We start from the raw sequence: 26775 nt of genomic DNA, 5'->3' as shown, positions 1-26775 counted from the left end.
GCAAATGCTTCAGCCTTTGCTTTTGCACTGATGTGCTGGGCTCCCCCATCGTTCAGGATGGGGATATTTGTGGAGTCTCCTCCTGTTTGTTGTTTAATTGTCCACCACCATTCACGACTGGATGTGGCAGGAGTGCAGGGCTTGGATCTGATCCGTTGGTTATGGGATCACTTAGCCCTGTCTGTTGCATACTGCTTCCTCTATTTGGCATGCAAGTAGTTCTGTGTTGTAGTTTCACCAGGCTGACACCTTATTTGCCTGGATGGGTGCAGTTCCAACAATACTCAAGAAGCACTACACCATCCTGGACAAAGCAGTCCGCTTGATTGGAACCCCATCCACCACCTTCAACATTCACTCCCTTCACCACCAGTGTGTACCATCTACAAGATGCACTGCAGCAAGTCACCAAGGCTCCTTCGACAGCACCTTCCAAACCTGCGACCTCTACCACCTAGAAGGACAAGGGCAGCAGATGCATGGGATCACCACCCCCTGCATGTTCCCCTCCAAGCCACACACATCCTGACTTGGAACTATATTGCCATTCCTTCACTGTCGTGGGGTCAAAGTCCTGGAACTCCCTTCCTACAACCCAAGGATTGCAGCAGTTCAAGAAGGCAGCGCCACCTTCTCAAAGGCAATTAGGGATAGACAGTAAATGCTGGTCCAAACTCCATTCCCTAGCTACCAATTCCATCCTTCTCCCTGGCAAGTGGTTCAGACTAAACCAGACTGCTTACAATCTTGGTGTCATATTTGACCCAGGGATGAGCTTCCGACCACATATTTGCACCATCACTAAGGCTACCTATTTCCACTTCCATAACATTGCCCCAAATCACCTCTGCCTCAGCTCATCTGCTGCTGAAACCTTCATTCATGCATTTATTACCTCTAGACTTGACTAGTACAATGCACTCCTGGCTGGTCTCCCACATTCTACTCTCCATAAACTTGAGACCATCCAAAATGCTGCTGCCTGTGTACTTACTCGCACCAAGTCCCACTTACCTATCACCCCTGTGCCACAGACCTACATTAGCTCCCAGTCAGGCCACGCAGTTTTCATCCTTGTTTTAAAATCCCTCTATGGCCGCACCCCTCCCTATCTCTGTAATCTCCTCCAGCCCCACAACTGTCTGAGATATCTGAGCTCATCTAATTCTGGCCTCTTAAGCATCCCTGATTTTATTTGCTCCACCATTAATGGCTGTGTGTTCAGCTGCCTAGGCCCTAAGCTTTGGAATTCCCTCTCTACACCTCTCTGACTCTCTACTTCTCTTTCCCCTTTGAGACATTTCTTAAAACCTACCTCTTTGACAAAGCTTTTGGCCATCTGCACTAATATTGCCTTATGTGGCTCAGTGTCTAATTTTGCCTTATAATGCCTCTGTGAAGTGCCTTGGGACATATTATTTATTATATTAGAGATGTTATATAAATATAAGATGTTGTTGCTGGAATGCTCTTTTTTTCCTATTTTGAAAAGCAGATAATGCTATCTCACTTCAGAGACAACATTCTATGTATTGATGATAATGAGCCTCTGTGACAGTCACTGCTAAATCTTTAAGAGGGTGAATCTCCTCAGAACCTCTCCCATTCCGCCACTGTAACTCCAGTGGAAAACCTTTCACACACAAAAATGGGATTTCTGACAAAATTACAGTGGTTGAGCAAGAACAACTTGCATTGATATAACACTTTTAATGCAGTAAAATATCCCAAGGTGCTTCACAAGAGCATTATCAAACAAAATAGATTGCATTTATTTCAATGCAAGGAGTCTTACTAGTAAGGCAGATGAATTGAGGGCGTTGATTAGCACATGGGATTACTATCACCAAGACATGGTTGAGGGAGGGACAGGACTGGCAGCTCAATATTCCAGGGTATAGAATCTTCAGGCGTGACTGGGGAGGGGATAAAAGAGGAGGTGGCATGGCACTTTTGATCAAGGAGTCAATTACTGCAGTAAGGAGGGTTGACATCTTAGAAGGTTCCTCAAATGAGGCCATTTGGGTAGAACTTAAAAACAAAAAGGGGGCAATCACTTGGCTGGGTGTCTACTACAGGCCACCAAACAGTCAGGAAGAGATCGAGAAGCAGATATGTAGACAAATGTCTGAGAGGTGTGAAAATAATAGGGTAATAATAGTAGGGGATTTCAACTTCCCCAATATGAACTGGGATAAAAACAAGAAATGCTTGAACCACTCAGCAGGTCTGGCAGCTTCTGTGAAAAGAGAAGCAGAGTTAACGTTTCGGGTCAGTGACCCTTCATCGGAACTGACAAATATTAGAAAAGTCACAGGTTATAAGCAAGTGAGGTGGGGGTGGGGCAAGAGATAACAAAGGAGGTCTAGATTGGACCAGGCCACATAGCTGACCAAAAGGTCACGGAGCAAAGGCAAACAATATGTTAATGGTGTGTTGAAAGACAAAGCGTTAGTACAGATTAGGTATTAATACACTGAATATTGAACAGCAGCAAGTTCAAACCTGAAAAAAAACAGTGGGTAAGCAAACTGAACAAACTAAGATGAAATGAAATAAATGCAAAAAAAAGAATGTAAAAAATGTAAAAAAGAATGTAAAAAAAAAAGGAAGAAAAAATAACTAAAAATAAAAGTAAAATGGGGGGCTGTCATGCTCTGAAATTATTGAACTCAATGTTCAGTCCGGCAGGCTGTAGTGTGCCTAATCGGTAGATGAGATGCTGTTCCTCGAGCTTGCGTTGATGTTCACTGGAACACTGCAGCAATCCCAGGACAGAGATGTGAGCATGAGAGCAGGGGGGAGTGTTGAAATGGCAAGCAACCGGAAGCTCAGGGTCCTGCTTGCGGACTGAGCGGCGATGTTCCGCAAAGCGGTCACCCAGTCTGCGCTTGGTCTCCCCAATGTAGAGGAGACCACACTGTGAGCAGCGAATACAGTATACTACATTGAAAGAAGGACAAGTAAATCGCTGCTTCACCTGAAAGGAGTGTTTGGGGCCTGGGATAGTGAGGAGAGAGGAGGTAAATGGGCAGGTATTACACCTCCTGCGATTGCAGGGGAAGGTGCCATGGGACGGGGACGAGGTGGTGGGGGTAATGGAGGAGTGGACCAGGGTGTCGCGGAGGGAACGATCCCTTCGGAATGCTGACGGGGAAGGGAGGGGAAGATGCGACTGGTAGTGGCATCACGTTGGAGGTGGCGGAAATGGCGGAGGATGATCCTTTGGATATGGAGGCTGATGGGGTGAAAAGTGAGGACAAGGGGAACCCTGTCACGGTTCTGGGAGGGAGGGGAAGGGGTGGGGGTAGAGGTGCGGGGAATGGGCTGGACATGGTTGAGGGCCCTGTCAACCACAGTGGGGGGAAATCCTCGGTTGAGGAAAAAGGAGGTCATATCAGAAGCACTGTCATGGAAGGTAGCATCATCAGAGCAGATGCGTCGGAGACGGAGAAACTGGGAGAATGGAATGGAGTCCTTACAGGAGGTAGGGTGTGAAGAAGTGTAGTCGAGGTAGCTGTGGGAGTCGGTGGGCTTACAATGGATATTAGTAGACAACCTATCCCCAGAGATGGAGACAGAGAAGTCGAGGAAGGGAAGAGAAGTGTCAGAGATGGACCATGTAAAGGTGAGAGAAGGGTGGAAATTGGAAGCAAAGTTGATAAAATTTTCCAGGTCGGGGCGGGAGCAGGAAACGGCACCAATACAGTCATCAATATACCGGAGAAAGAGTTGGGGGAGGGGGCCTGAGTAGGACTGGAACAAAGAATGCTCGACATATCCCACAAAAAGACAGGCATAACTAGGACCCATGCGGGTACCCATAGCGACACCTTTTACTTGAAGGAAGTGCGTGGAGTTGAAGGAGAAGTTGTTCAATGTGAGAACAAGTTCAGCCAGGCGGAGGAGGGTGGTGGTGGATGGGGACTGGTTGGGCCTCTGTTCCAGGAAGAAGCGGAAAGCCCTCAAACCATCCTGGTGGGGGATGGAGGTGTAGAGCGATTGGACGTCCATAGTGAAGAGGAGGCGGTTGGGACCAGGAAACTGGAAATTGTCAAAATGACGTAGGGCATCAGAAGAGTCACGGATGTAGGTGGGAAGAGACTGGACCAGCGGAGAAAAGATAGAGTCTAGATAGGAAGAAATATGTTCAGTGGGGCAGGAGCAGGCTGACACAATGGGTCTGCCGGGACAATCCCATTTGTGGATTTTGGGAAGGAGGTAGAAGCGGGCTGTCCGGGGTTGTGGGACTATGAGGTTGGAAGCTGTAGAGGGAAGATCCCCAGAGGAGATGAGGTCAGTGACAGTCCTTTGGACAGTGGCTTGATGTTCGGTGGTGGGGTCATGGTCCAGAGGGAGGTAGAAAGAAGTGTCCGTGAGTTGGCGTTGAGCTTCTGCAAGGTAGAGGTCGGTACGCCATACGACAACAGCACCACCCTTGTCTGCAGGTTTGATGACCATGTCAGGGTTAGACCTGAGAGAACGGAGTGCCTCAAGTTCAGAGGGGGACAGGTTAGAGTGAGTGAGGGGGGCAGAGAAATTGAGATGACCAATGTCTCACCGACAGTTTTCAATGAAGAGATCAAGAGCAGGTAAGAGGCCAGGGGGAGGGGTCCAGGTAGAGGGAGAATGCTGGAGGCGGGTGAATGGGTCTGCTGGTTGGGGGGAAGACTCCTGGTCAAAGAAGTGAGCCCAGAGGCGGAGGCGACGGAAGAAGAGCTCAACGTCATGCCGAGCGCGAAATTCATTGAGGTGGGATAGTCTTAGTGCAAAAGGCTTAAAAGGGGCAGAATTCTTAAAATGCATACAGGAGAGCTTTTTGAGCCAGTTTGTAAAAAGTCCTACAAGGGAAGGGGCAGTACTGGACCTCGGGAATGAAGCTGGTCAAGTGGCAGAAGTGTCAGTGGGGGGAGCATTTCAGGGATAGTGACCATAACTCTGTAAGATTTAAGGTAGTTATGGAAAATGACAAAGATGGACCAGAAATAAAGGTACTGAATTGGGGGATGGACGATTTCAAAATGATAAAACAGGATCTGGCCAAAGTGGACTGGGAGCAGCTACTTGTAGGAAAGTCTACATCACATCAGTGGGAGTCATTCAAAGAGGAAATAGTGAGACTTCAGAGCCAACGTGTACCCGTTAAGGTGAAGGGTAGGACTAACAAACCCAGGGAACCCTAGATGTCAAGGGATATAGAGCATTGGATCAGGGAAAAAAAGGAGGCTTACGGCAGATCCCAAGCGCTGAAAACAGCGGAGGCACTAGAGGAGTATAGAAAGTGTAGGGTGGCATTTAAAAAAGTAATTAGGAGAGTGAAGAGGGGGCATGAAAAAACAGTGGCAGGCAAGATAAAGGCAAATCCTAAGGCGTTTTATAAGTATATTAAGGGCAAGAGGATAACCAGGGAAAGAGTAGGGCCCATTAGGGACCAACGTGGCAATCTTTGTGTGGAGCCGGAGGACATAGGTGAGGTTTTAAATGATTACTTTTCATCAGTATTCACTATGGAGAAGGACGATGTAGGTGTAGAGATCAGGGAAGGGGATTGTGATATACTTGAACATATTAGCATTGAAATGGAGGAAATATTAGCTGTTTTAGCGGGGTTATAAGTGGATAAATCCTCAGGCCCAGATGAGATGTATCCCAGGCTGTTATGTGAGGCAAGGAGGGAGGAGATAGCAGGGGCTTTGATACAAATTTTCAAATCCTCTCTGGCCACAAGAGAGGTACCAGAGGACTGGAAGAGAGCGAATGTGGTACCATTATTCAAGAAGTAGGGATAAACCAGGAAATTACAGGCCGGTGAGTCTAACATCAGTGGTTGGGAAAATATTGGAAAAAATTCTGAGGGACAGGATAATCTCCACTTGGAGAGGCAGGGATTAATCAGGGATAGTCAGCATGGCTTTGTCGGGGGGGATTGTGTCTAACTAACTTGATTGGATTTTTCGAGGAGGTGACTAGATGTGTAGATGAGGGTAAAGCGGTAGATGTAGTATACATGGATTTCAGTAAGGCTTTTGATAAGGTCCCGCATGGGAGATTGGTTAAGAAGGTAAGAGCCCATGGGATCCAGGGAAATTTGGCAAATTGGATCCAAAATTGGTTTAGTGGCAGGAGTCAGAGGGTAATGGTCGAGGGCTGTTTTTGCGATTGGAAGCCTGTGACCAGTGGTGTAGCACAGGGATCAGTGCTGGGACCCTTGCTGTTAGTAGTGAATATTAATGATTTAGACGTGAATATCGGAGGTATGATCAGTAAGTTCGCAGATGACACAAAAATTGGTGGTGTAAATAGTGAGGAGGAAAGCCTTAGATTACAGGGAGATATAGATGGGCTGGTAAGATGGGTGGAGCAGTGACAAATGGAATTTAATCCTGAAAAGTGTGAGGTAATGCATTTTGGGAGGACTAACAAGGCAAGGGAATATACAATGGATGGTAGGACCCTAGGAAGTACAGAAAGTCAGAAGGACCTTGGTGTACCTGTCCATAGATCACTGTAGGCAGCAGCACATGTAGATAAGGTGGTTTGGAAAACATATGGGATACTTGCCTTTATTAGCCAAGGCATAGAATATAAGAGTAAGGAGGTTATGATGGAGCTGTATAAACCGCTAGTTAGGCCACAGCTGGAGTACTGTGGACAGTTCTGGTCACCACACTATAGGAAGGATGTGATTGCACTGGAGAGGGTGCAGAGGAGATTCACCAGGATGTTGCCTGGGCTGGAGCATTTCAGCTATGAAGAGAGACTGAAAAGGCTAGGGTTGTTTTCCTCGGAGCAAAGAAGGCTGAGGGGGTCATAATTGGGGTGTACAAGATTATGAGCGGCTTGATAGGTTAGAAAGGAGGAAACTTTTTCCCTTAGAGTAGGGGTCAATAACCAGGGGGCATAGATTTAGGGTAAGGGGCAGGAGTTTTAGGGGAGATTTGAGGAAACATTTTTTCACCCAGAGGGTGGTTGGAATCTGGAACACACTGCCTGAAGAGGCGGTGGAGGCAGGAACCCTCACAACATTTAAGAAGTATTTAGATGAGCACTTGAAACGCCATAGCATACAGGGCTACGGGCCAAGTGCAGGAAAATGGGATTAGAATAGTTGGGTGCTGTATGGCCGGCACAGACACGATGGGCCAAAGGGCCTGTTTCTGTGCTTTCTAACTCTATGACTCATAAAAGTGGACACCGAGCCATATAAGGAGATATTAGTGCAGATGACTGAAAGCTTGGTTAAAAAGAGAAGTTTTAAGGAGCGTCTTAAAGGAGGAGAGAGGTGGAGAGGCGAAGAGGCTTAGGGAGGAATATCAGAGCCTGGGGTTCAAGCAGTTGAAAGCACTGTCACTAATGGTGGAATGATTATAATTGGAAATGCGCAAGAGGCCAGAAAAGAAAATTGACTCCTAAAGTTTCACAATGAGGTGCAATTAGTACCTGATATTCCCCAGTGTTATATTTTTTCCATTTTTTTTGAGGAGTTTGGAAAATATGTTTAGTGACTGCTATCATTTTCAATATGTTTTTACTTTAACAACCAACAAGACACATAAATCCTTTTAAGAAGCCTGTTTGAGCAATTCTAGGTCCCAGAATCTCTGATCGACACATTTCAATTGAGCAAATACCATGCTATGAGCTATCCTTCACCTGCAGTTGGGAATTCTGGGTGGGTCTGTATTCAAATAACTATTCAGTGATAATGAGATCTGGTAATGATTGAATTTTCACACCAAAAATATTGATCAAGAAATTGGATGTATGGTGCTTAAGATATACACTGCTAAATTCTCAGTTTCTTGATCCTGTTCAAGCCTAGCTGATTGCTGCAATATTGATGAAGCCTGCAAAAATAAATTAATTCCATTGCATAATGAATTTCTATCTTGGTTTTAATTGCCTAAGAGAGGCATTAAGTGGAGGCCAGGTACTTCTCTAAAATGAAAAGCAATGGCTGAGTTCCCCAGATGGCTTTTTCAAATTGAACTGAGTTACTGAACTATACAGGCAGAGGCTCGGGGCAGATTGCTTTCCTTTATGCCCAATTTGTTGTTGATGGTACACAGTGTAGGTAGAACCTAGCAAAACATGGGAAAAGAACGCACATTTTTAAAAATGCTGTCAGTGTGGATCCAAAATTGCTTCAAGTTTATACAAGTGAGTACACAAACAATTACCAAAACTACAAATGCACATTATGAAAGTAAAAGAGAAAATGCTGCAAATGCACAAGTCTGTGGCCGATAAATTGGTTTTGGGCTAAAAACAGATGGCAAGTCAGTGAAGTGATTGCTTCACATGACGATTCAAAACATGATTGAAATTCGGCAACCTGCAGACGCGAACTGAAGACTTGTCAAATGAGTACTTTGCATCTGTTTTCACAGTGGAGGAAGGAGACAAAATATACCAACAGTGTAAGGAAATCAAAAAACATAGTTTGAAATCCCATAACATTTTACTTTGCGTTTTAAGATTTGTGTAAATACATTGAAAATCTGCCACAATATTGAGAATAGTCAATATACAATTTTTGCAATATCACTGACAGAATTTTTTATCATCTATTAAGAAATTCTAAGTCACAACATATATGTAGGTCAAGTAAAGGTTGCGTTTGCTGACAACGTAACCACTAGGTGGCGCTGCACTGACACATGCACAAATGCAGCCTGTTCCACTCAAACATCACAATCTGTGATGGTGCTGGTCAAATAATCACACAAAGGCAACGTAAACACATGGCAGCACACAATGGCCAGAAAGAGCGGACAGGGAAAGTGGGAACGGGCAGGGGGTTAGAGCGGGCGGGGGAGGTAGCAGGTGGGGGGGGTGGGGAGATAAGAGAGCGGGCGGGGGGGAAGAGAGCGGGCTGGAGGGGGGGAGGGAAGCCCACGCACCACCGTGGGCGGGGGGGGGGGCGGAGGAAAGCACACGCGCACCTGCCACCTCCAGGGTCTTTGGCCGCTCCCTCCCCGCTTCCCCCCGCTTGCTTTCCCACGTTACGTGATGACGCCATCTGCGCATGCGCCAACCAGTCCTGGCAATGCGTAATGTCGCACATGCGCAGAGAGCAGGAGCTGTTTGCGCATGTGCGCAGCTTGGCGCAGTCTGATGACATCAGTGGCTGGCTGCTTTGTCAAGAATCACTTTGTCAAGTAAAAGCAACAATGAGTCAGAATGATTATGCTGAATCAATTTTAGTTTAAAGGCAAAAATTATTTTCTCTAGAAAATGACAGGATTATTCTTCAATTATGTAATAATGGGAAATACTTTATAGTGTTGTTTACACTTTAATAGGAATATTATTTCTATTTCTTTGATGCACCACCTGAAAATGAACACTGCGACACCTTTGCTTACATTGGAAATGCAGAGGAAATATAAAATAATTGTAAACATTTACCGGATAACCATCTCTTCCTGGTGCTCCCTGTGGATGTGTAACGAATGAAACAACAAAACAGAAAACATTATTGCAAAAGCCATATTTTCTGTACCTCAAAATAATCATTCTCTCCAGCTACATAACAAATAATGTTAAGACTCACTAATTATAATTTACACTAACTGCTAGACAATAGTGTTACAGAAACACACAAGAAGCAGGTACTGAATCATTATACTGATTCTCATCATCATGAATGAGCATTGATTAAAGCATTTATTTAAAGAGTGGTATATGGGTTTAATTATCTTGGCTCATTTAGGGCAGGGGTTTCTAAACTGTTGTCTTGAGACTGCATAATTGTGAGCCTTAAGGTGGCATATGATGCGCCTGTTAATTTGCAGCTATCTCAAGTTGCAGATATTAATAGATCAAGATGTTCTGATTTAGAACTTATCCAACAATGAGACAACATTGCTTTCAATAGCTCCAGGTCTTAACATTCAAGCAGCAAGTAAGAACTGTGAGCATAAATAGGAACGAGTTACCTAGATTTTGAGAGTTGGATTGCCAAGGGTCAGGGGTACATATGGTCCTCAGGCTGCAGGCTGGACAACCCTGCTTTAGGGCACTTGCATGAGAGGTGTAGTTAATCAATTCATATTGCCACAAAATAGGCACAATTATTCAGTGCTAATCTGTAGCATTCAAAACTAATTAGCTGTTTCTAATTTTCTAATCAAAATATACTATTAAACATGAAATGTGAATCTACAAGATTAAATGCACAAGTGAAAAGAAAAATAAAGATAAAGAAGAAATAAGTTTCCTTAACTCAATGGACTCAATCAGCTTCATAGTATTCACAATACTTACAGGGGATCCTGCAAAAGAACAGATGGAGAAAACAATTAGCTAAGATACCAAGATATGCTTATGATACTTCTTTCTCCTAGCCAAAATGGCACAAATCTGTGTTATAAGGACTTATAGCTTAGAAAACATACATGATGCTCAAGTAAGACATTTTTATAGGCTTTATTTAAATAGTAGCAGCCCAAATTTCAAACCATACACATTGTGTTTACTCCTATTTACATGAGTCCTGTCAGCATGTTATGGTAGGCAGTATTAATAATTACATTTTACAACTTTTACTTATTTTGTTAAATTAACAGGAGCATCAAATTAAACTTGATATGCCACCTTAAGGCTCAGTCTCACACAATTAATCTAATGCTACTGCACCTTTTGTGAATCAAATCAAATCTGGAAAATGTGAATAGAAAATAGCCTGGAAATTCCTACTATGGTTGTGTGAGTTCTCATACATGATAGCAATGCAAATCTATGACTTAAAGGCAGGCATGCAATTTCCTGTTCCCACAGACAGAAGTGCTGTGTATTAACCTCTCCTATTTTAAATAGATGTTAAATGCCATCCAGGCTCTCGCTTGTCAGAAGGTGGTCCCTTAAAGCTATAGTATTAATTTCCTCTTACAGCCACAAATTTATTTATAAGTTATGGGTGTTACTTTCAATGCCAATGATATTAGCTGGTACCAGAGGTGAACTTGGCATACTCACCAACATGCCATCTACATAGCTACAAGTCTAGTACAGCTATCTGGTAGTAAGTGAGGAGCACATTCTTTTCAGACTGAGGTTCAATGGGGAGGCCATCACAGACCTGTACAGATCTGCTTCAAGGAATCCTGCAGCCACTGTCACAATAGGGACAGCACTCCGAGTGACAATGACCTTAGCCATAAGCTTTTATGCCCCAGCTCATCTACAAAAAAGACAAGTACTCCTGGAAACGACAGAGAGACTGGAAGCATGGCTCTGCAGAAATCAAAGCTTTCCTCCAGCCCTGACAATGACACAGTTGTGGTAAGCCATGGACAGAAGCAAAGCACAATAGCCTGGATTTTGCAGTGGCAATGAAGGTGAACCTGTGAGCATTCACCATCATTACTCCACTGAAACTGATAGCACTTCAGGAGTCTGCACATGCACAGAATAAAGCTCCTTCAGAGGGTGTGCTGTCGAGGTACCCCAGAGTGTAATCGCTTAGAAATCAGTGAATTGATGAAAACTTAAATTTTTATGCTGTTAGTCTCATAAAAACCCTTGAAAAAAAAGTTATGCCTTTTTGAATGAGGTGTAACTGACTTTCAACAGTGTACTAACTTCGTAATAACTGTTAAAAACCCTCACTGGCCCTGAAAGCTAATTTTATATTTGTGGAATGCCAAGTATTTCCATTATGATAATAAAATCCACATTTCAAACATTTTTCTAAAGTTCATTATTCTTTATTTTAGCTTCTATCTTAATTCAATCATAATCATTTATTTCACTATCTGAAAATTTAAAATAAAACTGAAGGGATTCAGTCCTTTTAACTTCCTGGTTTGCTGTCTGTGAGAATACATTAATAGGATTAGCTGCTTACCCTGCTTGCTGCCATCACTGCTGCTGGATAGCCTTTTGGCTTGGCACCAGATTTAAATTGCCATTTCTCATTGATATCATTGAAGAACACTGTGCACTTGCTCCCACTTGTGAAAGGATCGAGAACGAGAGGGCACAGATTTAAAGTGTTTAGTAAGAGAAGCAAAAGTGACATGAGGAAAAACTTTTTCATGCAGCAAGTGGTTAAGGTCTGGAATGTGCTACTTGAGAACATGGTAGAGGCAGGTTCAATTGAAGCATTCAAAAGGGAATTAGACAATTATATGAAAAAGAAGAATATTCAGGATTACAGGAAGAAGGTGGGGGAATGGAACTGAGGGGGTTGCTCTTTCAGAGAGCCAGTGCAGACGATATGGGCCAAATGGCCTCCTTCTGCACTGTAATGTTTCTGTGATTCTGTTACCCAGGTCGCGGCCTGCAGCACTGCCTGCCCCGGGAATCAATATAGCGTATGTAGTGGTGCTACATGAATGAATTCTCCCCCAATATCACTTCCTTGTTTTTATATTCAATGCTGTATATATAAAACTAGAATTTAATTTGTCTTTTTTAAAAAAAAAATTCTACCTGTATTCTCACAATTAAAGTCTTTATACCTGCCCAATTAGACCTCTCTGTTCCTCCGCTCTGTTAAGACTTTTACTGTTTAGGGTATATTTCCTTTCACTGTTACTTTTCCCAAAAAACATTATTTCACATTTCTCTACATTGAATTACATCTGCTGCCTATTTGCTCACTCTGCTGACCTGTTGATGTTCTCCTGCAATATTCCTCACAGTTTGTTATTTCCCCTCATCTGGTCACATAAAGAGATCACAGCAAAGATTCCTGATCCTACCAACCTGAAAAACATCCATTTACCTGTTCGCTTTGCTTTTTGTCTCTGAGCCATTCTTCTATTCATGTGAATTAAGGCTGCAGAACTTTACTGTTATCAACCTTAATTTTAGTAACTAATCTCTTTTCAATGCTTTCTGACTCCAAATACAAAGATCCACCAGATTTTAGTTATCTATACACTCTGATTTCCTCAGAATCCATATTAATGGATTCTAGAGGGCTGATTTTATAAGGTTTCACTCCTGGCTTAAGGTAGTTGTAAAACTGGGCCAACCAGCTTAGACACCTGAGACACCACGTGCTACCTTTTACAGAAAAGAAAATTTGGGCTTTGGGTGAGGCTGTAATACAGGTAGGCATGAAGCTCATCATAAACATCACAGGCTGTATTTTTATTATTGAAGTGGGAAACAGGAACCGAGTCTGGTTTAGTGTCTGAAACCTGCCTCCTGTGGGAAACTGATTCAGATTGCAGTTTTCAAATGGATAAGTCTTGGTATGAAGACGTTTTTCCTGTCCTGTAAGAGCCAGTGGGATTGAAAATGGAAGTGGGTCAGATCCAGTGTGGGGCTCATGTGAACTTCCACAGCAGCCATCACTGAGGCTGCTGGTTGCCCTGAGGGAGAGATCGGCCTTCCACAGCGCCAGAGGGAAACAAGATGTCATGGGGAGCTGGTGGCCTGGCACTAGGGGCAGGGCAGACCCTCGCTTCATCGATGCTCACTTGGATCTAATGCTGGAGGCCGTGAGGAACAGAAGGGAGGTCCTCTTTATTGTGCAGCAGGGGTACCTCTCTATTCAGTGTTATCCCCCTCCGCCTCTCTTCCTCCTCTTCTCTTACCTCCTGCTCCTCACATGATGTCTCCTTCCAGGGCCTCACTGTCCTCAAGGTCCATACCTCTCTGGAGGGCCATGTTATGGAGAATGCAGCATTCATCACAGTGACAGAGACTCTTGCTGGAGGATATTGGAGGATGACACCTGACCAATCCAGGCACCAGAATTGCATCTTCACAAACCCGATGGCCTGTTCAATGGTTGGCCTGCTGAGCAAGTGGCATTGGTATGTTTGCCTCTGTCTGCGGATCCCATACAGGGATCAGTAGCCATTTCTTCAAGGGATTTCCCTTGTCTTTTTGGATCCATCCGTGCACTTTGGGGGTTGGAGTGAGGTACCAAGGCAGCCTGGACTGCCAGAGGATAAAGGAATCATGGCAGTTGCCAGGACAGCGAGTGCACACATGGAGGAAGCTCTTGTTGTGCTTTCTGACCAGTTGGACATTGAGGGAATGGAAGCCTTTCCTGTTGATGGATCTCGCTGGTTACCTTGATGGCCACAAGGGTGCAGGTGATGATGCCCTGCATCTGGGGGAATCCAGCGATGGAGGCTGAATATAATGCCCTCTGTGCTAGCGAGGGCCATCTGTGTCAAAGTGGGAGTAGTTCTCTGCCCTGCTGAAAAGGGAATCCGTGACCTGCCTGCTAACCTAATGAGATGCCGACTGTGAGATGCCACCTAGGTCCACAGCTGATCCCTGGAATGACCTGGTTGCATAGATGATTAGGGTGATGCAGATCTTGATGGCTGCAGGTAGGGGACTGCCATGGGGGCCGTGAGGCATCAGGTCATTGTGGATCAGAGCACAAAGGACCAAGACCATCTACCTGGATAGGCGCAGCTACCTACGGCATTAGCGCTCTGTCATTTGCAGGTAGCTGAATCTCAGGCTATACACCTAATATATTGGATAGTGCCTTCCTCCCCATACAGCCCCCCGCTGTGCTCCTCTGCTTCCTGCTGTCCAGGAGGTTGCACTTGCTGCAGTTCATCCTGGCTGCTCTGTCCAATGTCAGATTAGCCTGTGCCCATCAGAACTCCCTCAGCTGGGCTTTGTACACATTCACCAGGCCTTCCCCTGTTGACTCTTGCTGCCTCTGTGATTCCAGCAGGCTCACATCCCTCTCCGGTTTCCTGCCACCTACCAATGAGAAATGCAACTCTTCCAGCTGCAGCAATAACTATATAGAGGCACATCTGAAGCAGCTGAGCTTTATTGGCTGCCTCTGCTTTATTTCAATCAGCCCTTCCCATAGCCCTCATGGCCATCCGCACTGTTCATGTCTTCACAACCCTGTTGTATTCCCCCCATGGCGTCTTCCCCATTCCCAGCCTTCAAAAATTGTGAACTGATACTGATAAGCCTGTTAATGAGCTCTTTAATGAGCTCAACAGGCACTTAATTGGAGGTGAGCACCCGACCCCTTCCCTCGTTGCTGGCGGCACTTTGAAAATGGCTTTGCATTCTGAAGGCGGCGGGTCCCACCCGATCTCCGTGAATGCAATCTTCAAATCGTGCTCACCTCCATACCTGCAATTTAGTGGGCTTTGAAAATCTGGCCCCACAATTTTGCAAATGGGTCTCCAATGGATTTCACATTTTTAGCTTGCCCTTCACCTGGAGCTGCCATATACAACGCGTGCAAGACAGATCCATTGAAATTGGATTCTTAAAGTGAGATTACTGTTGTAAAATGTGATTTGTCACGACAAGGAGGAAATGATAGGGGTGGTTTCCCTTTTCACCTCTCAACTGACTGCAGTGTTTTATTAGAATTATGTTTTAATCCCTTGAGCTTGTGTTAATAGTCAACAAACACAAATGACAGGTTTTCTCCTAGGTTTAAAGAAAGATAAATGTTTATTAAGTAAAAACCAAAAATTCACAACTTCACACACACACACACACACACACACACACACATGCACACACACAAGACAAGATAGAGATTAAAATAGAGAATGCATTTAGGTCTGGTGCTTTTAAAAAGAGTTTATCGTGAAACTTATTTTGTTTTCCCGGGAGGAAAATTTAAACGATGCTGGGCTGTTCTTCCTTTTCTCCTGGTTCACTGGAGTCAAACTTTGGAGAGTTTTAGGTGGACTGGTTGAATAAGGTAGCCATTAACATTGAATGAGGCCATTAGCATTTTTAATGCTTTCTTCAAGGCTGGTCCAGACCTAATGATGTGTTCAGTCTCCAGCAGTCATTGTGTATATTTGCAATACAGGTGCAGTCACCTGACCTCTTACTCCATTTTGTCTTGTAGCAAAAATGCGTCCATTCTAGGAGGTTAATTCATCAGTTAATTTTTAACTCCGGGCTCACTTCTTTGACCAGGAGTCTTCCCCCCAACCAGCAGACCCATTCACCCGCCTCCAGCATTCTCCCTCTACCTGGACCCCTCCCCCTGGCCTCTTACCTGCTCTTGATCTCTTCATTGAAAACTGTCGGTGAGACATTGGTCATCTCAATTTCTCTGCCCCCCTCACTCACTCTAACCTGTCCCCCTCTGAACTTGAGGCACTCCGTTCTCTCAGGTCTAACCCCGACATGGTCATCAAACCTGCAGACAAGTGTGGTGCTGTTGTTGTATGGCGTACCGACCTCTACCTTGCAGAAGCTCAACGCCAACTCACAGACACCTCTTCCTACCTCCCTCTGGACCATGACCCCACCACCGAACATCAAGCCACCGTCCAAAGGACTGTCACTGACCTCATCTCCTCTGGAGATCTTCCCTCTACAGCTTCCAACCTCATAGTCCCGCAACCCCGGACAGCCCGCTTCTACCTGCTTCCCAAAATCCACAAACGGGACTGTCCCGGCAGACCCATTGTGTCAGCCTGCTCCTGCCTCACTGAACTTATTTCTTCCTATCTAGACTCTATCTTTTCTCCGCTGGTCCAGTCTCTTCCCACCTACATCCGTGACTCTTCTGACGCCCTACGTCATTTTGACAATTTCCAGTTTCCTGGTCCCAACCGCCTCCTCTTCACTATGGACGTCCAATCGCTCTACACCTCCATCCCCCACCAGGATGGTTTGAGGGCTCTCCGCTTCTTCCTGGAACAGAGGCCCAACCAGTCCCCGTCCACCAACACCCTCCTCCGCCTCGCTGAACTTGTTCTCACATTGAACAACTTCTCCTTCAACTCCATGCATTTCCTTCAAGTAAAAGGTGTCGCTATGGGTACCCGCATGGGTCCTGGTTATGCCTGTCTTTTTGTGGGATATGTCGAGCATTCTTTGTTCCAGTCCTACTCAGGCCCCCTCCCCCAACTCTTTTTCCGGTACATTGATGACTGTATCGGTGCCGTTTCCTGCTCCCGCCCCGAACTAGAAAACTTTATCAACTTTGCTTCCAATTTCCACCCTTCTCTCACCTTTACATGGTCCATCTCTGACACTTCCCTTCCCTTCCTCGACTTCTCTGTCTCCATCTCTGGGGATAGGTTGTCTACCAATATCCATTATAAGCCCACTGACTCCCACAGCTACCTCGACTACACTTCTTCACACCCTACCTCCTGTAAGGACTCCATTCCATTCTCCCAGTTTCTCCATATCCGACGCATCTGCTCTGATGATGCTACCTTCCATGACGGTGCTTCTGATATGACCTCCTTTTTCCTCAACCGAGGATTCCCCCCACTGTGGTTGACAGGGCCCTCAACCGTGTCCGACCCATTCCCCGCACCTCTACCCTCACCCCTTCCCCTCCCTCCCAGAACCGTGACAGGGTTCCCCTTGTCCTCACTTTTCATCCCACCAGCCTCCATATCCAAAGGATCATCCTCCGCCATTTTCGCCACCTCCAGCGTGATGCTGCCACTACCAGTCGCATCTTCCCCTCCCTTCCCCTGTCAGCATTCCGAAGGGATCGTTCCCTCTGCGACACCCTGGTCCACTCCTCCATTACCCCCACCACCTCGTCCCCGTCCCAGGGCACCTTCCCTTGCAATCGCAGGAGGTATAATACCTGCCCATTTACCTCCTCTCTCCTCACTATCCCAGGCCCCAAACACTCCTTTCAGGTGAAGCAGCGATTTACTTGTACTTCTTTCAATGTAGTATACTGTATTCGCTGCTTACAGTGTGGTCTCCTCTACATTGGGGAGACCAAGCGCAGACTGGGTGACCGCTTTGCCGAACATCTCCGCTCAGTCCGCAAGCAGGACCCTGAGCTTCCAGTTGCTTGCCATTTCAACACTCCCCCCTGCTCTCATGCTCACATCTCTGTCCTGGGATTGCTGCAGTGTTCCAGTGAACATCAACGCAAGCTCGAGGAACAGCATCTCATCTACCGATTAGGCACACTCCAGCCTGCCGGACTGAACATTGAGTTCAATAATTTCAGAGCATGACAGCCCCCCACTTTACTTTAATTTTTAGTCATTTTTAGTTATTTTTTCTTCCTTCTTTTTTTTTACATTCCTTTTTACATTTTTTACAATCTTTTTTTGCATTTATTTCATTTCATCTTAGTTTGTTCAGTTTGCTTACCCACTGTTTTTTTCAGGTTGTTTTTCTTCAGGTTTGCACTTGCTGCTGTTCAATATTCAGTATATTCACACCTAATCTGTACTAATGCTTTGTCTTTCAACACACCATTAACATATTGTTTGCCTTTGCTCCGTGACCTTTTGGTCAGCTATGTGGCCTGGTCCAATCTGCACCTTCTCCTTTGTTATCTCTTGCCCAACCCCCACCTCACTTGTTTATAATCTGTGACTTTTCTAATATTTGTCAGTTCCGAAGAAGGGTCACTGACCCGAAACGTTAACTCTGCTTCTCTTTCCACAGATGCTGCCAGACCTGCTGAGTGAATCCAGCATTTCTTGTTTTTGTTTCAGATTTCCAGCATCCGCAGTATTTTGCTTTTATCTCATTGTTAGTTCAACTGGTTGAATAAGGTAGCCATTAACATTGAATGAGGCCATTAGCATTTTTAATGCTTTCTTCAAGGCTGGTCCAGACCTAATGATGTGTTCAGTCTCCAGCAGTCATTGTGTATATTTGCAATACAGGTGCAGTCACCTGACCTCTTACTCCATTTTGTCTTGTAGCAAAAATGCGTCCATTCTAGGAGGTTAATTCATCAGTTAATTTTTATAGTTCGTAATTGCTCCTTTCATGAGTAGCAGTTTTTTTTCTATTTAGCAATGATATTTATTGCATTTTGCTTCCCTCATTTGTGTTTGTTGCAGGGGAGTGCAACATCTTAACATTTTTAGTTGCTTCGTTTTGACAATGCTTTTTTCTTTTGTGTTCTTGGTTGTTGCAATTGATGTAAGGTTTAAATGGAATGAAAATTAGTCATTGTAGGCTGCATGTCTGAAACAGAGCTGTCCAATTTTTCTTACATGATGCAACTTCCCCACCCAGTTTTTCTCAGTGCACTCTGGCCAGATGATGCTCAAAAATGAGAAATCTACCAGATTGTTGAAACTTTACACCTGTTCCTACACAGTATCTGTTGATTTTCATCTTCATTTCCACACATAAAGTGTTGCCAGGATGGCGAATAAAGAGGAAAAGTAGGCAATGAGGAGGCACTAAGGAAGAAAAGTCAAGCAGGCTTTGTTGACAGCATGTCATTCTCCTGTCCAATTTTCCAATCTGTGCTGTGTCCAATGGGCAGAAAGTGGATTGTTATTGTTTATCACGAGGGGAATTGAATACAAAAGTAGGGCATTGCTGAGCCCACATCTGGAGTACTGTGTACAGTACTGGTCTCCTTATTTAAGGAAGGATGTAAATGCGTTGGAGGCAATACAGAGAAGGTTTACTAGACTAATACCTGGAATGAGTGGCCTGTCTTACAAGGAAAGATTGGACAGGCTAGGCTTGTATCCGCTGGAATTTAGAAGAGTAAAAGGCGATTTGATTGAAACATATAAGATCCTGAGTGATCTCGTCAGGGTGAATGTGGAAAGGATGTTTCCCCTTGTGGGAGAATCATGAACTAGGGGTCACTGTTTAAAAATAAGGGGTCGCCTATTTAAGACAGAGAAGAGAATTTTTTTCTCTCAGAGGGTCGTGAGTCTTTGGAACTCTCTTTCTCAAAAGGCAGTGGAAGCAGAGTCTTTGAATATTTTTAAGGCAGAGTTAGATAGATTCTTGATAAGCAAGGGGGTAGAAGGTTATCGGGGGTAGGTGGAAATGTGCAGTAATCAGTTCAGCCATGAACTTATTGAATGGCGGAGCAGGCTCGAGGGGTTGAGTGGCCTACTCCTGCTCCTAATTTATATGTTCGTATGTATGTTCGTATCTACTACAGAAGGGCAAACTGGGTAGGCTTTGTTACAAGCGATTCTCTTTGCCCTCCACCTGAGTGATACTTTATGCGCAGGCAAAGAAGACATAAATCTACCCCAATGATCTCAAGTAAAATGTTTTCATCATAATTAATCATTTAATAGCTAAACTGGCAGACAAATCACTACCCTGTCTTCTGGGAGCTGTTCTTCTGCATACACCTGTTACAAATTAACATGGTTAACTGTAGAAATACCTTATTTCAAAAATAGAATTTTTAATATTGTATAGACATCTACTGAACTTAGTATTAAATTTTATTTATTAAATCTTATTTCAGAGGAATGTGTGTATTTCAAGAATGCAAAGTTGGCTACATAAACAACTTTTTTTAGAGCATGTCTTTGAGCTCCCTTTTGCTGAAACCGTTTACCTCATTGTTAAAATCATTATAGCTCTGATTTTTAGAGGTAAAGTAACAGTTAGGCTATCAGCACTCACCATTATTAAAGAGTAAATTAGACAGCAGTTTCAGGCAAGCACACATGCACAGTTAAACACAGAATCAGGAAGCTGCTGTCCAAGTTGCCCTGCCCTTCCAGAAGGTGTGCTATACTATTATTTCACTGAGAGACTCGACATTGAAACACATGGAACAGTGTGAAGTTGCTGTACTTATGTGATAGATACCAACTAAAAACGTCAGAAAATGTTATGGCCTGACCCTAAAAAAAAAATTATTTTCCAGTGGATGACTTAATATTGATTACAAGTCAACACACTAACTAGAGTAGCAATGAGTATGAGTGTATCACATTTGAATCAGTACATTAACAGGGCTATCGAAAAGAAGAATTCTCACAAAAAATACATTGAGAATTTATGCAGTTTTTTTTTTGCCAGTGCCTTTCAAATACTCCCAATTGCTACAAGAGAAAATAGTAATGCACAAAAAAACCAAACACACAAGGACCCAAAAGGTCAGGCATTAATATGGATTGAATGCACGACATATGGGATAAAAAGGTGAGTGGGCTATTAAACTACTTCAATAATGAAAGAGGTATTTGAGCAGTTTCAACAGTAATAGCAGTGATTACATATAAGTGGTGTGTGAACTTAAAGGAGAAAAGAAGTCCAAAGGCAGCCCTTTCATTCTAATCACTTCTTCCATAAATGTCTTTGACTTTAAAAAAAAAATCAAGTTTTCTTCACAACATAGACACCTTGGGAGGAATTTGAAACTGAGAAAGTGACTGGGTTTGGGAGTGGGCAGCTGGTTAAAAGGGCTGAAATTGACAGTGTGTCAGGAAGCTGGCAGCAACCCACCAATTGGCTACATGCGGGAAACCCCGTGAGAGGCGGGTTGGCAATTGTACAATGTAAAGTGCTCATTAAGAGGTGTTTTTAACACAGGATTTGAACATTTACTGTGTTTGCATGGGCTCCTGATTATTCATGGAACTCGCCAGTGAAATCAAGGCGAGAGGAGAGCAGGATTTGAGGAGGCTGAGTAAATGACAGACAAAAAATCCTTTAAGTAGTCAGACCTCACACCTGCTTCCTTGCCAAATGAAAGGCTTTTGCTCACAGGACCTGTTCTGAAAGTGTGCTTTCATAGCTTTGAGGGTGATTTCCAAAACTTTGGCTGTCACTTCCACTAACTTGGAGTTTTGTGCAGCTGATCTGCATTTCCCATCTGTCAAACATCAATGCAGTTTTATGTTAGGCCTCAGATGAGGAACAAGATGAGCAGCAGCAGCAACAATTTTTTCCTCACCCACCTGCCACTCCACAGCAGAGAGCTGCAGCTCGCAGGAAGCGATAACCCCAACAAAGGGTTTACAGGTAGAGGATTCGCTTCCTGGACATGTCCAAGCACCAGTGGCTCAGGAGGCTCAGGGTACTGGGTCAGGTGGTTGCTGATATTTGCAGCCTGCTGGAAGAAGACCTCCTGCCAAGTGGACCAGATGGACACACATTGCCAGTGGCTGTAAAAATGACTACTGTCATTAACTTCTTTGCCTTTGGCTCCTTCCAGGGATCTGCAGGAGATATTTGCTGAATCTTACAATCTGCTGCCCGGAAATGCATCTCACAGGCCACCAATACCAGATTTGCCAGGGTCAGGACTTGCGTAAAACTTTCAACCAATGAGGTCAGTCGCAATGAACGGATGATCATCTTTGCAGTTCTGGCTGGTTTTCTACAGGTCGGGGAGTAATTGACTGCACACATATGTCAATCAAGATGCCTTCATATCACCCTAGAGCCTCTGGAGTTAACCACAACGGCATCCACTCTATCAATGTGCAACCATAGCTAGATCATTATACAAGTTTGAGCAAGATTCCCAGGGAGCTGCCATGATGCTTTAATCTTGCAGCAGTCAAGCCTCCCTGAGCTCTTCACAACTTGAAGCAGAAATGGTGGCTGGCTCCTGCGAGACAAGGTGTACCCTCTGGAGATGTGACTGATGACACCCGTTCGGAGCCCTGCTAGCAATGCCCAGAAGTGATATAATCGAAGTCACCTGACCACAAGAGCTGTGATTGAGCAAGCAGTTGGGATGCTGAAGATGCGCTTCAGGTGGCTGAGCAGATCTGGGCACCCAACAGTATGTACCAGCCCTGTATTGAGAAAGATAGTGTTGTGTTGTGCCTTGCATAATATAGTGCGGCAGTGAAGACTGGAGCTCCAGGAGGACGAAGGTGTTGAGTGCATTGCCTCTTCAGAGAGAATGATATGCAATATGAGGACCAGGAGGAGGAGAGACCTTATATGGCAAGGGCTCCACCATAGCGCACACAGAACCCCGGGATGGCCTAGTTCAGGTATGCTTCAGTTAGACAATAGGAGTGAACCCATCTAACAGATGAATTCTGATCCCAGTCGAACTTCCATCCCCCTACACAAAGCAGTCCTCCAAATGACAAGGAATCCCTGTCTGTCACAGACACCCATTGCTCATCTTTAACTCTTGTCTTATCATTTATCACAAGCGAGAAGGTCATTTGGGCAGCAGGCAAAAATGGACAATACAGGAAAATGGTCCAGATGAATAATTCTAATAAAGTTGAAAAAAAAGCTGAAACTTAACAATGTAACATTGTGTTAAACACCCTTGTGCAACTACAATTCTTTACTATTTATTTTTCTACTGCTCTTATATATTGCAACCCTGTGCCTTCAGCAGAGCTAGAGGCAAGCTGCTTGTTCTCCTGCTCTGGCTGCTCAGATGTTCTTGGCTGACACCCTCTGGGTTTTAGAGCCTGTGAGTACCCTTCCAAAGCCTGCCCCATCTGCACCAGGGGCAGACTTGGCCATCAGGACAGAAGGCAGCATGTGGGGCTCTGACTGGGGTGATGGGTGGGAGTGGGGAGGGGTAACAAGTGAGAAGTTGAAGCACTTTGAGCAGAGTCCCCACTTCTGCATCGTCTTTCTCCATCTTCCCTCTCATGGCCCACCCACACTTCCCTGTTAGCAATGAGCTATAGAGCAAATTGCCGAACATCATTGAGGCTCTGAAGGACCAAGCCTAATTATCATCAATCCTATTTAATGTGGCATTCAGAGTGTGCAGGCCATTGGTGATGGAAAACATGCACTCTTTTGACTGCCGCATTTGATGATCCATGAAGGTGATCACACTTTCCATGGACATATATATGATTGCAAAGGCCTATGACATCATGGCACTCATGCTTGAGTCAGACTCCTCCAATCACTCTCCAATAACTTACAGTGTGACTGGAAAGGCTGACAGCACCTCACGTATTTTCTGCTGCTCCAGAATGATCCTGTTCATCAACAGCCCCCAAGGCTCAACATCTGCGTGCTGCTGAGCAGAGCTTGGAGCCTTCTGCGCCTTCTGACAGGGAGTCTCCATTGATGTCCGTATCTTCAACACTTGCTCTTACTCACTTGTGATGTTAGAACGCAGTTGCATGTCTTTCTGGTCCCACCGAGGTGTGTGTATCTGAGATGGTGCATGGTCTGCATGAGTGAATAACCTCCTTTGAGAAGTGTTTGTCCTCCTCCTACATTATCTCCTGCATGACGCTTGATGGGCCTGTGGGAGATGAAAGACATGATTTAGAACTGTCAAGGTAAGAAGGTGTTAAGTCATCATTGTGCATATGATCATATTTCACTGATTGCTGACATCAAATCAACATGAGTGAGTGTTGTATGCCATGTGACTGTGTGATATTTCATTCTGTCACCACATAGTGGAGAGAGCCCCATCTCTCCATCTCCGATGGCCAGGCGTGCCGCGACTCAGCTATCTCTAGCGCCTCCTCCTCTGCAGCAGTCAGTATGGAGATGCTGGAGGGCCACCTCCGGTTCTCTGCCTCACCCTGTGCTCTCTTCTCCTGCAAAGAGGGAGAGATGAGACCTATGAATGAGAGTAATGGAGTGTGTTGAGTGAGTGCATGGACATCATTTGTGGAGGTCACTGTGAGGGTCAGATGTGACGTTGTATTAGAATGAGGGTGAGTGTCAGTGGTGGATGGTCAAATGGGGATGTGAGGAGCTGCCTAGACAGAGAGGGATGTACACCTGCAAGGTAAGTTGGTATGAGGAGTGAGGTGCAGGAGAAGGCTGGGGAAAGTTGAGTGTGGGGAAATGAGGGTGAGACGCACATCAGGATATACTTAAATGTTCCATGCCATTCACCTTTCCAGACCTAATCAGGATAATTAATCCACTTCCAGCACTCTATGCAGGAGCATGGGACCACACTCCTACTGCTGACCTCCTGCGCTACTTTCAGCCCGACCTACTTGTTCTGTGAGGCTGGCTTATTCCTCCTGTTGGCAGGAAAGAGAATCTCCCTGCGGGCCCCTATAGCCCACAGCATCAGCTCTAGTGAGGCATCACTGAAGTGAGGTGCTGCCATGCAACATTATGGCTCCTTTGTTGCAGTTTTTTTGTGTGTTGGAACTCCTGGACTATCCTTCAACTTTCATCCTGGCAGGGTCCCTTTAAATACTTCAGCTGAAATACACTCTTGCAGGTTGTCATCACACTTGCTCATGCTAACTGGTCAGGAAAGAAGTCAGATGCTAATGCAGTTGCTGGGCTAAAAAGCCACTAACAAATGTGCTGCTGAAACTTCCAGGTTCCCCACACGCTACCAGGCCCCTCACTGCCAGTGGGTTGAAGTGTTAAAATACAGTCCCTTTGGCCTCCATTCTTCCTGAGCCACCCTAAGGATGGCAATTATGAATAGGTATCAGAGCGGCTCTATTGCAATCAATAACGACTTCAAACTGACCTGAGAACTGTTTGACTTTGGAAAACCCTGCTAGAGAGTGGAGAATCTACACCCCAGAATTTAACACACTATCCCAGTGCACCTTTCCTTCAGAGCTGCACCCTGACTAATAGGAAATTGTGACCCTGATTGTGAGCCTATTATTTTCCACTATAAAAGGTGGGAGTACTTTGAACAAAAAGTATTCCCTTGGACTTCCTTTTCCCTTTAAGGGAGTAATTCTATATTCAACATTGCTGACAGGATACTAGGTGTAGAGGCTGGGAAAAATTAGGAGCAGTATGCAATTCATTGAAATGGGAAACTTGTCAAACTCTGTAATTGATGACACAAGCTCACAGGATAATTACAGGGAGGTAGGCAATTGATCCCAACTTAATTCTTCAGTCCAGGGAGATTCCCCCTCTCCCATTGTAGCAACCAATTTTTTCTTAAATGATTTCAGTGTGTTTTCCTCCACTATTCTTTTTGGGGGTTTATCCCGTACACTTAAGCGCTCTTTGTATGAAGAAGAATTACCTGATATCATTCCTAAAATTATCTGTTTACTAGTTTGAACCTGTGTCCCCCGAGTTTTACTTTTGGAGTTCAATTCAAAGTAATATTCTGGATTAACCTTTTCTATACCTATGACAATCTCATGTCTTTATAAGATCACCTCTCAGATGAATACTTTTCAGGTTCAAAAGCCCATGTCAATATAGTCTTCCCTCACAACTTGAACCCTTGACACTGGGAATCAGGGTCATAGCTCTTCTCTGCACTGTCTCCAGCACTTGAATGCTTATCTTGTTTCTTAGCAATCACAACTGGAAGAAGTATTCAAGGTCAGATCACTATATAGTTTGATTGTTACCTCTTCTGACTTATATTCTCCTGTTCTGCCTATGTAGTTCAACATCCATTAGCTCTGTTGATTGCTGCTCTGCCTTGTTACCTGTTTAGCAAATAGTTTATAAAGACCTCTAGGTCTCTTTCAGCTTCATCTTAAGCTTTTTCAACACATTGATGGAGTATGGGTGTCATCTATTTTTCCTTCCTATTTGTATCATTTTACCCTTGTCTGCATTAAATTTCATCTGACATTCCTTTGACCACTTGCATATCTTGTTCAACTCATTCTCTCATTTCTGAGCTGCTTTTTCTGATCGCACTTCCAGAATGAATTCAATGTGGCGAAGTGTGAAGTTATCCACTTTGGATTCGAGGAAGACAAACTGGAATAAATTTAGAAGAAATAGGAGACCGGTAGCTGTGAAAGAGCCAAGGATTTAGGTGTCCATTAAACAAATTACTAAAAGCTAGTGCCCAGGTACAAGAAGTAATAAAAAAAAGATTGATGGAATGTTGACCTTTATCTCAAGAGTGTTGTAATACAAGAGTGAGGAAGTGACGCCTCAGTTATACTACAGCCATGGTCAGATCCCATCTGGAATATTGTGTTCACATTTGTGCACTGTGCCTCAAAGGTATTTTGATCTTGGAGAGAATATAGTGCAGACTCACCAGAATGATAGCAGGCTTAAGGAGTTAAATTATAAGGACAAGTTGCATAAACCTAGTTTGTATTCCACCAAGTTCAGAAAACCAAATGATGATGTAATTGAAGGGTTTAAAATGATAAATTTGATAGGGTGCATACATAGAAACTATTTCCTCTGGTGGGGAATCCAGAATAAATG

General features: G+C 44.4%; 1 protein-coding gene across 1 annotated transcript in view; it reads right to left on the bottom strand.

Moving 5' to 3' along the window:
- LOC137375617 (collagen alpha-1(XXIII) chain-like) overlaps positions 1-26775 on the bottom strand; it is a 339099-nt gene that overhangs the window by 201724 nt on the left and 110600 nt on the right. Inside the window, exons 4-5 of the mRNA XM_068042994.1 lie at positions 23564-23571; positions 9412-9438 (exon numbers count right to left, since the gene is read on the bottom strand). Coding sequence (XP_067899095.1) covers positions 9412-9438; positions 23564-23571 — 35 coding nt within the window. The remainder of the gene's footprint in view (positions 1-9411; positions 9439-23563; positions 23572-26775) is intronic.

The sequence above is a fragment of the Heterodontus francisci genome, chromosome 12 (genome assembly GCF_036365525.1).
Source record: "Heterodontus francisci isolate sHetFra1 chromosome 12, sHetFra1.hap1, whole genome shotgun sequence".
Lineage (NCBI taxonomy): Eukaryota > Metazoa > Chordata > Chondrichthyes > Heterodontiformes > Heterodontidae > Heterodontus > Heterodontus francisci.
This window is presented reverse-complemented; position numbering and strand designations above follow the sequence as displayed.